Raw genomic sequence first — 13,687 nt, 5'->3', positions numbered from 1 at the left:
AGAAGAGTTGCACTTCTGAACACAGGATTTAGCATGTCCCTTACCATTTAATTGGTTCTCTGCAAGCTTATAGGCAGCTCTGCTCCATCATCCTAAAATTAACAAGTATATTGGGTAAACATTAAATTGGTGATATAATTCCGTGCTTCTTTTCCTGCAGAAGCAGCAGTCACTCACAAATATCACCAGATTCCCTGTTGTTCAGGGATTTCAGTGACCTCTCTCATGCCATGGTCTTCACATCTCTGGTTGTTTGTTTGTTTTTTCCTATCTCCTGCATAGGTTCCTAAAACAATGGCTGAAACCTTGCAGGATCCTCAGAAGAAGCTCTACACTTCAGGGACATTAAAAACAATCTAACAGGGTATAAGGCCTAACTCCCCCTGTATCCCCTAAATTCAGTCTCAGACAAACATGAAAACAATGCAGCTTCTTGTTGGAGTTGCTTTCTTTACTTCATTTGTTCTGGGTTGAACATTAATAATTGACTTCTTTTGTTTGCTTTCAGGAAAAAATAAAATTCTAGCCTATACGTGAGACAGAAGAGCGTTTTTTATACATAAGCTATATATTATCTATGACAGTCACAAGTATAGACATTAAATAACTTTTCTTTTTTTTCCTATTCATTGACAATCTAAAAATTCTGCCACATGAATACCAAATGAAAATCTTGTTACCACTTTATTCTTTCTCCTCCAAACATTAAACAGATAAAACTCTACATACATAAGCAATAAATTGGAATAAGCATCAACTTACCAAATTTGAGTCACTGGGAGGATGATATTTCTCTGTGCCCATTCTCACCAGTCCATCATGATACAAAAATACTTTTAAAGGATCACAGGAGGTTACAAGAATATATACACGCAAATCAAACTTGTAGCCTTCCATAAGAAATGGTTTGTCAAGATATTCCTGAACTATCAAGTGATCCTGAGCTTGTAACTTCTCTCCATTTCTTATTAAAGAGATCCTAGTTAAAAAACAAATGTTATTTTTAAAATGTAGGACTTAGACACAAGCCTTTGAAATATACTATTATTGTCACTCGCTCATGTAGTCAGACTAAATACTATGTGGAGAAAGACCTTACAGAGTTGATTTGTAGGGTATAGAAGTGGTGCAGTTTTCTTAGATGGCTTTTAGTTCCCTGTCTTGTAGCTGATACCTGAGTTATTTGGGGTTATTTTGGCTTGTTTGTATATTTTTTTTTTTTTTGTAAACAGCAGAAGCCCAAAGGACCTGAACAAGCTTAAAAAGTCAATCCACATAAACCAAATGAGGTTCAACAAGGCCCAAGTGTAAGGTGTTGCACTTTGCTTAAAAACGGTGTAATAATTGATTCCCACTAGATTTACAAATTGTTTGGCAGAATGCAGTCTGTAGTTCCCACCACTTTTCTTCCCACACTTTCCATGAAATACCTGCAACTTTTCACCTTTGTCGTTATCAAGAGGAATGAAAATTTAGGAAAAGAAAAAAAAAAAAAAAACCAAAACAAAACACTATACTATACAGTATAATCCAAGCTGGTATTAAAGCAATAAAATCTGGAATTGAAATAGGTAAAAATAAGAACAGAGCTAATAATTAATTGAGATATTCAATCTTATCTCATTTCTCTCTGTGTATACCTGACACAGGCAGGACAGTTTCAACTCAGCTGCAGGTCACAATCTTTTCAGGGGTGACCCTCTTCTGGCATATGTCACATCCTTCCAAAACCGTGCCTCCCACAGTGTCTCCTCCATTTCTCTTCCACCTTGAGCCTGCTGCTCTTAAATACTTTTGTGTTGCAGTTCTGGCATGCAATATGGGTTCTTGGAATGATTTCAGAGCTATGGAAGATACTGTGTTCCACACAAACACCCTCACAACTACTAAACTTTGCCATTTTTGCCCAGTACAGTCTCATTCTCTAAGTTTAAGCACAGTAGATTAAAATATATATTGCTTGGATAATTTCACAATTTTAAAAAATCTTGATCTTAAGAAATTACATGAGCATTATTTGAAAATGCATTTCCTAATTAAGCCACATTCAGAACAACATGAAAATAAAACTTTGTCCTGTAGATGACCTTTTTATACTGATACACAACTGATAAACAACAAACTTCTTACTAATAAAAAGCTCCAATTAACAACTTAAATAGCACTAGGTTTTACTTTTTCTGGATAAGAAGACTGAAATGAACATGCAACTTACCCATGCCCCATTGCACCATTAGCTGGTTTGACTATAAAAGTTTTCTGTCTACGCTTCTTCTTCAGTTCTTTTACATAGTTCTGAAACTGTGTGTATTCTGCAGGGAAAATCCATGTTCGAGGAATAAAAGTATACTCCTGAGGCTGGCACTTGATCATTCTGCAAAAAAAAAAAGTGTGGCTGAGTTGAAAAAATGTTTTAACTACTTTGATGGCTACAAGCCTTCTGATTAAATAATATTTATAATAATCTGACAAGGGCGTTTCACTAGCAAAATATTTTTAAAGGAAAGAAATTGTATGTCACAGAACTTTACTCTTAACCAACTTCAAGAATGTATACTTTAAGAAAAATGAAGAAGATTTTGCTTTTGTTGTTGCTATCATTGTATTGTATTTGCTTATCTTACTGGCATTCATCTCACTCCTTGGCACACATTTAACTCCTGTTATAGTTTTTGATCATTTTAATCTTTCAAAATTAAACAAAGAAATATAAGGTGACACAAGAAGAAAAGGAGAAGAAGAAGACCAAAGTAATACAAAACTAAGTTTAAGACATGGAAACAAGCTCATAAACTGACTCTGGTTAAAGGATGCAGCAAGGACCTGATCCCCCTGCTTTAATAGCTATGGCAGCTGAGGTATGAGCGTGCCTGACTTCATACCTCTACTGTCTGAATGCAAAGAGAGATCAAAGAGGAAGAACAGCAGTTATTCAGTTAGAATTACAGAATCATAGGTGTTGAAAGGGACCTCTGGAGATCACTTGGTCCAATGCCCCAGCTAAAGCAGGTTCCCTAGAGCAGGCGGCACAGGAAAGCATCCAGGTGTGTCTTGAATATCTCCAGGGAAGGAGGCTCCACAAACTCTCTGGGAAGTTTGTTCCAGTGCAGAAGCTTAGTAGAAACATCACCCAAAGCCGTATTGCCGGCAGATAGAAAGCTTATATACCCACACCAGGTTTGCAGTGCTGGCTAGATATATACTTGTAGCAGCCAAGTTTAAGAAGCAATGTAGACTCAGTAGTACTATGTTGACTAGCATACCATAGTTGTCAGCAGGATAAATTTAGATTTAGTTGAGCTAAATACTGAAGCATTTGGCATGTTTCAGCTACTCAGAACTCCTGAAACTTCATATGTAGCTTTCTGTGAAGTTGGCTTGAGTAACTGGGCAGTGGTCTATAGCATTTATGGTGGACACATCAAAAATACAAATATCCACAGATCACTTCTTTTTAAGCATGCAGCTTTCAGCTGAATTGACAAAGCAAACTGCCCAGACTTCATTTTTTAAAATGACACTATGATGAATTTTAATCTCTTCTAATTAGTTCCAGATTTAGCTATACTTATTCTTTTCTAATGGAAACTAATAGCATCAGGGTAACTTAAGTGTAAAGGAGGCTTGCAATATTGTTTCAGAATTTCATTTCTGCTCTGAACCTACATGATCCTCATAAAGTATAAATCACTTTTTCTTTAAGTGACTCGACTACTAGCAGATGAAACAGAAAAGCCAACTGCATCTGTAAGACTAGGACTGTAGCCAAGACCTACTGGTATAATAGATAGACTGTCACCAACTTGTTCAGCCAACTACCCAACAAAAGCTCTGCAGAAAACACAACAGCTAAAGTAATCCTGAAGTACTGCATGAGACTCAGTGCTCCTGCAGCTTCAATGTAACAATCATGTTTAAAAAAATCTAACCTAATGAAAGCCAATAAATATTTAGAATAAGTATTATATCATTATCATATATTATCATTATTATATCACTATCACATATTATCAGTATTATAATCATTACACATGCATACTTAAAATGAATTATCCTCGATTTAGGCAAAAAGTAAGTCCTGCATCTGTTCACATTCCTCTCCAAATTACTTATCATGCGCATCCTGAAGTTATATGACAGAAACTTGCTATTTAATTAATTCATAGAATTCAATACTAAATACTATAACTTGATGGTGCTATAGGTTATTTTCTAACTACAATTATATCAGTTCTATGTGTTTGGTTTTTTTGGTTGTTTTTGTATTTTTTTTTAACCTTACACATAACTGAGTAGACTACAAACACTTCATACTATGAAGCTGAATACTTATCATTGTTTACAAGTTCTGGTGCTCACTGAAACCTTTGATAGAAGAATTCAGCTCTGTTCTTTCCTGCCTGGCCCTATTCACAAATGGTATAGGAACATCAAGCAGCTTCCTGAACAATGACCTATCCCCTTACAATAGCTCTATTTTCCTGCACATCCGTTATCTACTACTGTTGGTAGCCATTTCTTCACTGTGCTATTCTGTCCTTTAGCCATGCAGTCCTTACTAGGAGATCTGAGAATTAAAAAGCAAGTATTGTTCCTTTGAGTGCTGTATAGTCCACAGATCTGGTCAGACCTTGCTCTTGTTTCTCCAAGTGCTTTCTGTGCAAAAGAATCAAAGGTGTTTTGTACAAAATGTAGGTTACTGAAGAACTGATTCATCAATCAAATAACACAGGTTCCACTGCCGATGTTTCAAGATCTTCTGACTTTTCAAGTATGAAAGAAAGCTAGTGGGGAATGAGGAAGTCCTTTGTCCACAATCGGTTCAAAAGCCATTTAAATGTAAACAGGTGAACAACAAAGGTGTTGCATAAAAGGCCATCTCATACACGGCTCTATGGCTCTATTCCCTTTCCCATTCCACCTGCACACTTTTTCCCATACTTATTGCACCCATTTGATTAGCACACTCGTCATTCATATGAGGAGACTGCATCTGAGACCATTTATAGAAAACAAGATTTAGTTGGCCCTCAAATGCTACCTTTTTTTTTTTCTTTCTTTTTTTTTTTTTTTTTTCCCTCCACTCTGATTATTCTGCTTGAAAATTACTCTCATGCCTTCTTTTTCTCTCAGTTACATTTCTGCTCTACTGGTTCATTACTTCTATGTTCCTATAATTTCCATGTTCTGAAAATTTCCCTTTTAGGAACTATGAACAAAGTTACATATACTTACATATTACACTTACTACATATTACACTATTTCCCTGCCACCCTTTTGCATATGAAAACAAATTGGTCCTCTGATGAAGAAATATTTTATATCACTGTAGGTATACAACTTTATTCTAAATCTTTTCATTCTCACTTTCTTCTGTATGTTGTTTGCTTACTTCTCCCAAGAAATGGATGTAAAAGTAAGTAAGTTCCGGACATTTGTAGATTCTCTTTGAAGAAAATGAAAAACTCATCTTTAATATATGCAAAAAGTGTTTCAGACTCCAAATTCAGCAGATTTAGAGGCATAATGAGACTGTATTAGAAAACAACACGTGAATGATAACATCAGCCTTTTTTTGTTTTAAACGATGGAAGCGAGGCAATGTACAAGAATAGTGCTGCCTTTGAAGCTGACCAGAATTGTTCCATTGCTTCAGAGAAGTCTTCAAATAGCTGCTTGCATCCATGTTTGTTCTACATGCTTTTACTTATCTTTAAGTCTGGAAGGGGCAGTGAGAAGTTCTTGAGGAGCAGGTACTTATGGACAAGAACAAGGAGATCCTGGTCCATAAGCAGAATTTGTAGGCACCATAGCAATGCACATACTATTCACATATATTCTACATGATATGTAGTATTTACAAAGCAGAAAAGGAATGAGAGGACACAAAAGAGAGATCACATTAAATATGTTAATAAATGAAAGTTCTATTCTATTTTGGTAAGGGCAAATGTAGTGGAGGTAAAGTTTGGGCCCAAAAGATTAGCTTTTAAGAATTGTTGTTTAAACTAATTTAGGTTATAAGGATCAAAATATTCACACACATTTCTCTCTAAACTCTTCCTTATTACTAAGCTGATGAGTCATCATTTACTATTGTTTTCTCACAGGCCTTACTCACAGATTTTAAGCTAATATAATTCTCAGTTATTTCATTAGAGGAAGGGAAACGTATAAACAAGACAGATTAGTTTTTTTGAGGTATTTCTCACATTAACAATAAAATACTTCACATTTTTAATGCCTAATATACAAAAATTTAATCATTGGTTATTTTAAAACAAGTAGTATCTATTCACATACTTGTCATTTATCCTTTTCTAGCATGACATGAACTATTTCAGGATGTACTATACATTGCATGTATTACATAATAATTTCAAGCTGCCTCAGGCATTCTGCAGCAGCAGACACAAAACTGAACCAAACCATTTTCCACTCAAGTCAACCGAAAAGATACAATATAGCCCAGACAGATACTACAGGTCCATGACCAAAAACCAAAGGAACTTTGAAGGTTATTCCTGGTCCTCTCAGAGCCTCTTCTTAAAGATAAACAATCCTTGCAATAGTTCAGCATTTTACTGCATTGAATCACGGAAAAATTTCTTAGTACTAAAAAAAAAAAGATTACTTAGTCATGTTTCTTGCCAGAAAATCCTTCCTGCAGATCTCTCCCATTCCTGGAAAATGGTTGATTCTCTGAGGGAGGAGAAAAAAGAGAAAGTAAATAGATACTTTTTAGCTTTTCTGTTAAAAAATAAATAAATAAACAAATCATTTAAAACATTCAATTTCATGCTCAGGCAAATATAATTACTATTATATCTGGATCAACCCAGAGAATATATCTTCTGTTAACCATGACCATTCATAACATCTCATGGGCAGACAAAAGCATGAAAGAATAGCTCCAAACATTTAAACACCATATTCCAAATGTTACGAACAAATAACGATGGAGAAGAGAATCAATTTTTCAAAATATATAGAGGTTACAGTCTGCCTAGTATTGCTTTGCTGTTCTGGTTTGCTGTTTTGTTTTTTGTTTTTTGTTTTTTTGTTTTTTACTCTCTAAATACACACACAACTGACCACAATCAAGGTATTACTGAAGGGCTCCAAGTAAAGCAGTTTATTGAAATGTGTCAGAAGTACAAACTATGGCTCTACCTGATAGTTCCGAAGTTCAGCAATCTTTTCCTGCTGCACGGCAGAATCACTCCAAATAAGATTAGCTGTTTCATCTTCATCGCGTGTTTTCACAAATCCCATTTCTTGTATTACAACGCGTACTATATATATACAGAGACATCATATATATATACTATATATACAGAGACATCACATAGATGTGATAGGAAAATTTTGATCATCTAAAACACATTAATTTTCAAAACTTAAAAAAATGATCAAGAATTTGAACATTTGTAATATTCAACCCTTTGCCTGAGAACAATATTAGAATGCAAACTCTTATTTAACTTGAAATATTTCCATTAGTTTACTTCAAAACTGTAATTACAGCATTACAATACTTTGTACTAGTGCTTAAATTAGAGGGCAGTCACTGTTGGGAACCATAAATAAGCTCAAGGTATTCTACAATGATCTAGTAATTTAATCTAGTAATTTAATCTAGTAATTTAACAGTAATGATCTAGTGATTTAATCTTGACCATAATATATGTTAATTTTAAAACTATGATGAGTATAAGCATCACTGCAGAAGGGACAAGGCCTCTTTAGTCAAGGATACTGCAGTTACAAAAACACATGCAAACATATTTGCAGATATATAACACTTTTTTTTTTTTTTTTTTTGGACAGCTATCAGAGCAAACTCATTGTGCATATATTTTGTGTTATTATTTGCTCTTAATCAAGAATCAGCATTAGTGCTGCCTCCTGGATTCTCTTGCTATTCCAAAAAAAGCTAGAAATACAACACTGTTCCCACAAACACACTATTTAAAAGCCTGAAGCCAAACTACATTATTCTAGCATTCCACACTTTTTCTTCCACAGCAGAATGCAAACTATAAATTTAATGTGATAGTAGCCCCAAGCATTAAAATGTAAAACTTCATTTAATTTTAATTAAGAAACCTCTGTGTAATAATAAGGGTATTCAACATTAAACTGACACCGTTCATCTTCTAAGGGTTTAAGTACACCTCCAAACACATACCTAATTCATAATTAAGGTGGTTTGTTTGTTTGTTTGTTTTCCCACAGCCACCTTGATTAATTAGTTTTGTTGTATTTTAAGGCCCTTCCATGAGTCTGAAATCATCAATGCAACATTACAAAAAAAGAATTAAGGTTTCTTAGAAAATAAAATCCTTTGGACTTGACTCACTATCAGTCTGCAAAGTCTATTAATTCACCCCATTAGTTAATAATTTGCTCACATCAATGGCTACTATGATGAAAACAAGATATGTAGCATCCTACCAATTTCATATTTTGTGCCAGCAACGTTTGCAGTAATGACTCCATTCTTCTTCTTCCTGACTTTTCTTTTAATTGTGCTTTGATAGGGTAGCTCCGAACGCAAAGTCACAGCAGCAGTTCCATGGTTATCTTTGAAAAACAGCATTTTAACTATCAGCATAGCATTCATGTCTTAAATGTATACAAACAAACTAAAACCATAAGATCATCAAGTAGCATCTAAGCTAGTCAATTACAGATACTGCAACTTACAAGCCAACAGAAATTATTAATAGACTATATAAAAAATATAAGATCTGCATACCTCCCTCATTAGGCAAGGATGGCATTATAATCTAAGACAGTGCTGAAGCAGAGCCCAAATTACGTTCCAGGTTCTCAGAAAATGATGGAGTTGCTGAAATGATGGGAATTTAACGCTCTATTCGTACCATTTCGGTCTCTGGTTGTAGCAAATATTAGTTCTGAAATGAAGAATTATGTGTTTTAAAAGTTACAAGAAATTTTGTTATAGATAAATCCTAAAAAACTATAAACAGTAGAGAACTTAGCTATGGCACTGTGTTTAATAAGTCAAAAGTAACACCTCAGGGATAAAGCAAGTTACTGTGGATATAAAACTTTAATGCTGTTCAATCATTTTGTTTCTGGGAAAAAAAAAAATGCAGTATATGTTTACAAAACAAGAATATATACTGTTGCATTGTCTTATTTTCATTTATGTATGGAAGACTGGGGAGTGAAAACAGGCAATACTGAATTCAACTGAGACTTCAAATTTCTGACTCTTCAAATCCCAGTGAATTCATAGGAATTTAAAGCCATATTTAAATTAAATATATATATATGTGTATCAAAATCAGACACTATGCATAAATCATTTGTGTGAAACACCATTTTTCATGTCTGTTCTGTTGCTAAAAACATTCACATGTTTGTTTGGGTTTTTTTGTGTTTTTTTTTTGTTTGTTTGTTTGTTTGTTGTTTTTTTTTTTTATCTCATAATACACTTCAACATGTGAAAACCCCATGTACATGAGAACAACAAGCTAAAACATTAGGAAAACCCTCAGGAGTGAAACACTGGTCTAAACACGCAGCTGCGTGACTTTGGTTAAAGTTTCTTATGCTTTAAATGAATTCATACTGTAGTGTTTGCAAAACTTACTTAAAATAACTTCCTACAGCGCATGAGGAATTTCTTTTGCTATATATAGCAAAAATTGCAGTAAAAAAATCAAGTTTAGCTATGACTTATGATGTGAAATGAATTTTGTCATAAGCTTGGGCAAGATGTACATTGGTAAAATTATCACAGCATTACTTATGTATATTTATCAGAGAGAAAGAGAGAATAATTATTCTATTCCAGACAAGTCACACTTATGGTACGAAAACATAAAAGGAGGTACATTCAGCTGCAATGTCCTTCTTCATTATATAACACAATAGATTATGGTTCTTTTATGATTTCTGCTTTGAAAGAAAACAAAAAGATCATTTACAAGAAAGGCTGTAAGGAGGATCTGGGGAACTACAGGCCTGTTAGCCTGACCTCGGTTCCAGGGAAGGTAATGGAACAGATAGTCTTGAGGGAGATCATGCAGCATGTGCGGGATGGCTGGGGGATCAGGCCTAGCCAGCATGAGTTCATGAAGGGCAGGTCCTGTTTGACCAACCTGATCTCCTTCTATGATCTAGTGACCCATCTGCTGGATGAGGGAAAGGCTGTTGATGTGGTCTACCTAGACTTCAGCAAAGCCTTTGACACTGTATCTCCCACAGTATTCTCCTGCAGAAGCTGGCAGTCCGTGGCTTGGATGGGTACACTCTCGGCTGGGTAAGGAGCTGGCTGGAGGGCCGGGCTCAGAGAGTGGTGGTAAATGGAGTTAAATCCAGCTGGCGACCAGTCAGGAGTGGTGTTCCCCAGGGGTTGCTGCTGGGGCCTGTCCTCTTCGATATCTTTATTGATGACCTGGATGAGGGCATTGAGTGCACCCTCAGTAAGTTCACAGATGACACTAAAGTGGCTGGGAGTGTGGATCTGCCTGGGGGTAGCGAGGCCCTACAGAGGGATCTAGACAGGCTGGAGAGCTGGGCTGAAGACAATGGGATGAGGTTCAACAAGATCAAATGCAGAGTCCTGCACTTCGGCCACAACAACCCCAGGCAGTGCTATAGGCTTGGGACAGAGTGGCTGGAGGACTGTGTGGAGGAAACGGACCTGGGGGTACTGATTGATGCACGGCTGAACATGAGCTGACAGTGTGCCCGGGTAGCCAAGAGGGCCAACGGCATCCTGGCTTGTATCAAGAATGGTGTGGTGAGCAGGACTAAGAAAGTCATCCTGCCCCTGTACTCGGCATTGGTGAGGCCTCACCTTGAGTACTGTGTCCAGTTTTGGGCACCTCTGCACAAGAAGGACATGGAGGTACTGGAGCAGGTCCAGAGAAGGGCAACAAGGCTTGTGAAGGGCTTGGAGAATCAGCCCTACGAGGAGAGGCTAAGGAAGCTGGGGCTGTTTAGTCTGGGGAAAAGGAGGCTGAGGGGAGACCTTATCTCGCACTTCCAGTACCTGAAAGGTTCTTACAGTGAGAGTGGGGCAGGTCTCTTCTCACTAGTGACAAGTGACAGGACAAGGGGAAATGGCCTCAAGTTGCACCAGGGCAAGTTTAGGTTGGATATTAGGAAGAACTTCTTTACAGAAAGGGTAGTTAGGTACTGGAATGGGCTCCCCAGGGAGGTGGTTGAATCGCCATCCCTGGATGTGTTTAAGAGCCGCTTGGATGTGGTACTCAGGGATATGATTTAGCAGAGGGTTTTTAGAGATGGGGTACTGGTTAGACTGCGGTTGGACTTGATGATCTTCAAGGCCTTTTCCAGCCTGGGTAATTCTATGATTCTATGATTCTATGATCACCCCCACGTCTGTTCAGAGAAGTTGTGCAAATTAACCCTGAAACCTGTATTTATCCAACAGGTAATAACAGGAAGAGTCTTAGAGGTAGATATGTTTACAGAGCTGGAGACTTGCTTCTGCTTAGAGCTCTGTACTCCATATGTTCCCAGTGCACTGCTCTGCAGCAAGAAAAGATAAGGCAAGGCTACTGAGGGGATATAACCTTCCCAGTAAATACATGGCAGTTCCTCAGTCTACACATTAGGCATCCACTTCTCTATCTGGGGGAAAAGCATTCCTTGGGAGACAGAGTTGATGAGGAGTTACAGAAGGAAGAGATGGTTGCCCACAGACTGAGCACTGAGATGCCACAGTGCAATTCTGTAGGTGCTGGAGGCCTTGATCTCCCATGTTTCCTCTTTTTGGTGTAGTTTCCATGGAAATAAATAGCAGGCATTAGTCTTGGACCAACCTACGCATATTTACATATATTGTCTGTTCATATATATGTGTGTGCGTGTATATATTATATATATATATAAGTGCGTGTGTATATTTATACATATACATACACATTCATATACACGCCATATACACAAAAACACACACAAAAACAAACAAACCAACCACCAGAGCAAAGGACAGCAAAATATGGAGGTCCTTCCTTGAGGGCAGCTACTCTTGCTAGAGGGTAACAATGTTGCACTCATAGAGAGATGCTTCAGTCCATCAAAGGGAACAGTTTCAAGAATATACACAGAACAAACAGGAAGAAAGTAACAGTAACTGAGGTTAGGCGGATGCCTGGGTACAGAGCCGGGTAAAGAGGGAAAACCAGGTTTTATAATAAATGGAATACTGCATGTTTCCTTGGTTACAAGTTGTAATTTGCTGTAGGAAGAAAAAGAAGGAAAAGGGGGAAAGGGGAGAAAGGGGAAAAGGGCTCTTTTTTGCTGTTATAAGAGTAAAGTTTATCAGAAGAAGTGATTAAGCTCCCTGGCAGATTTTCTTCTGGTCTAGATTACATAAAAGCATTTTTTAACAAATCTTTCTTTCATTTCCCAAGTTATTTGTTCCACAGTGCCTCCACATGACCTCTGCCTTTCATGATCCTTCACTTTCAGTCCCAGTGCAGTATGGAAATGAAAAGGTTATTTTTCAGCTTTAAATTGTATCCTGCACGCCCATCAAGCCCTTTTTTCCCCAGAGAGCAAGCATCCCAGGAAACAGTTGACATAGATCAAAATAGAGACTGGGGGAATCAGATTCAAACTTAAAATAAAATGACGCAACTTGAGAATCTAATCCAAAGAGAACTCAAAATCAGTGAGATTCTCCAAGGAAATGAGGATCCTATCAGTAACTATCAAACTGCTGCGTACCCAAATAAAAAGAGGCTAGTTTGCATATGTACTTTTAAAACAGATGTAGTTTAATAGATTTAAGCACTAAGAATTATAGAATCATTTACTAACAAATCATGCCATATCTGGTAACCAGTTTGAAAAGCTGCAAGGCCACGCATGTGCCCAGCTGTACATGTATGAACTGAAACCCTAACCTCAGAGCTCGAGCTGTGGTAAATACGACAATAAATCACAAAGGCAATGGGCCTTTCTCAAGTTTCTTGCTGTCCTACCTTTTTTCTCTATTTACTGAGGTGACATGCTACAAAAATTGGATTCCCAGTTTCTTATTTGACTTAACTGGACTCATAGTGTAAAGATAAGCAATCAGTCACAAACAGCTGAATATTTTAATATAGATTTTTGAAACTATCAGAATGCTTTCATCTGAGTCCATTAGCGCAATTTACTCAGTGTTGTAAAAGCATCTGGAAACACACAGAAGCTCAGAAGAAATCCCAAAGCTCCTGACACGAGGAGCTTTTATCCTGCAATGGAGATGCACTTCAGATGCAATTACACCACTTGGCAGATGACCACAGATATGGAAGGGCAAAGCACAGTGCTGCCCTCCCTATTCCCCAGTTACATGGAAAATTGAAATAACAAAAATTTAACAGAAACATGAGAAGAAGTAATGGGAAAACAGACTGCTGAGCATAAACCGAGTAAATATCAGATTTCACTGTTTTCAGTCTGACCTAAATAACTAAGGTTTTTCTTTCCCTTAGATCTGTATTCACCATAGTAGTGAGTGCTTTGCCTACTTATTACATATTTGCTTTAAGTTGGTGCTGTTGGCTTAGTAGGAAACTGGCCTCAAGTTCAGGGGAGCACAGCATTTCTACAGACCTCTGTATGTTTCAAGAGCCATGCCTTAGCCCCACACAAAGCCTGTCCCATCGCATCTCACATTTTCCAGAC

The 13,687-nt window shown here is 37.1% G+C and overlaps 1 protein-coding gene across 8 annotated transcripts in view; it reads right to left on the bottom strand.

The window, feature by feature from the left end:
* The window catches only part of TTLL7 (tubulin tyrosine ligase like 7), a 71,149-nt gene that overhangs the window by 35,771 nt on the left and 21,691 nt on the right, over positions 1 to 13,687 (bottom strand). For all 8 annotated transcript variants that reach the window (XR_011904474.1, XR_011904476.1, XR_011904475.1 and 5 more), the window contains 6 exons: positions 8,763 to 8,922; positions 8,459 to 8,587; positions 7,175 to 7,296; positions 6,636 to 6,703; positions 2,216 to 2,374; positions 763 to 979 (listed from right to left, as the gene is read on the bottom strand). Coding sequence is in view for 5 of the 8 variants with exons in the window: in XM_072342942.1 (XP_072199043.1) it covers positions 763 to 979; positions 2,216 to 2,374; positions 6,636 to 6,703; positions 7,175 to 7,296; positions 8,459 to 8,587; positions 8,763 to 8,787 (720 nt within the window). In the remaining 3 variants the exon portion in view is untranslated. The remainder of the gene's footprint in view (positions 1 to 762; positions 980 to 2,215; positions 2,375 to 6,635; positions 6,704 to 7,174; positions 7,297 to 8,458; positions 8,588 to 8,762; positions 8,923 to 13,687) is intronic.

This window comes from Excalfactoria chinensis, chromosome 8 (assembly GCF_039878825.1).
Source record: "Excalfactoria chinensis isolate bCotChi1 chromosome 8, bCotChi1.hap2, whole genome shotgun sequence".
Classification (NCBI taxonomy): domain Eukaryota; kingdom Metazoa; phylum Chordata; class Aves; order Galliformes; family Phasianidae; genus Excalfactoria; species Excalfactoria chinensis.
This window is presented reverse-complemented; position numbering and strand designations above follow the sequence as displayed.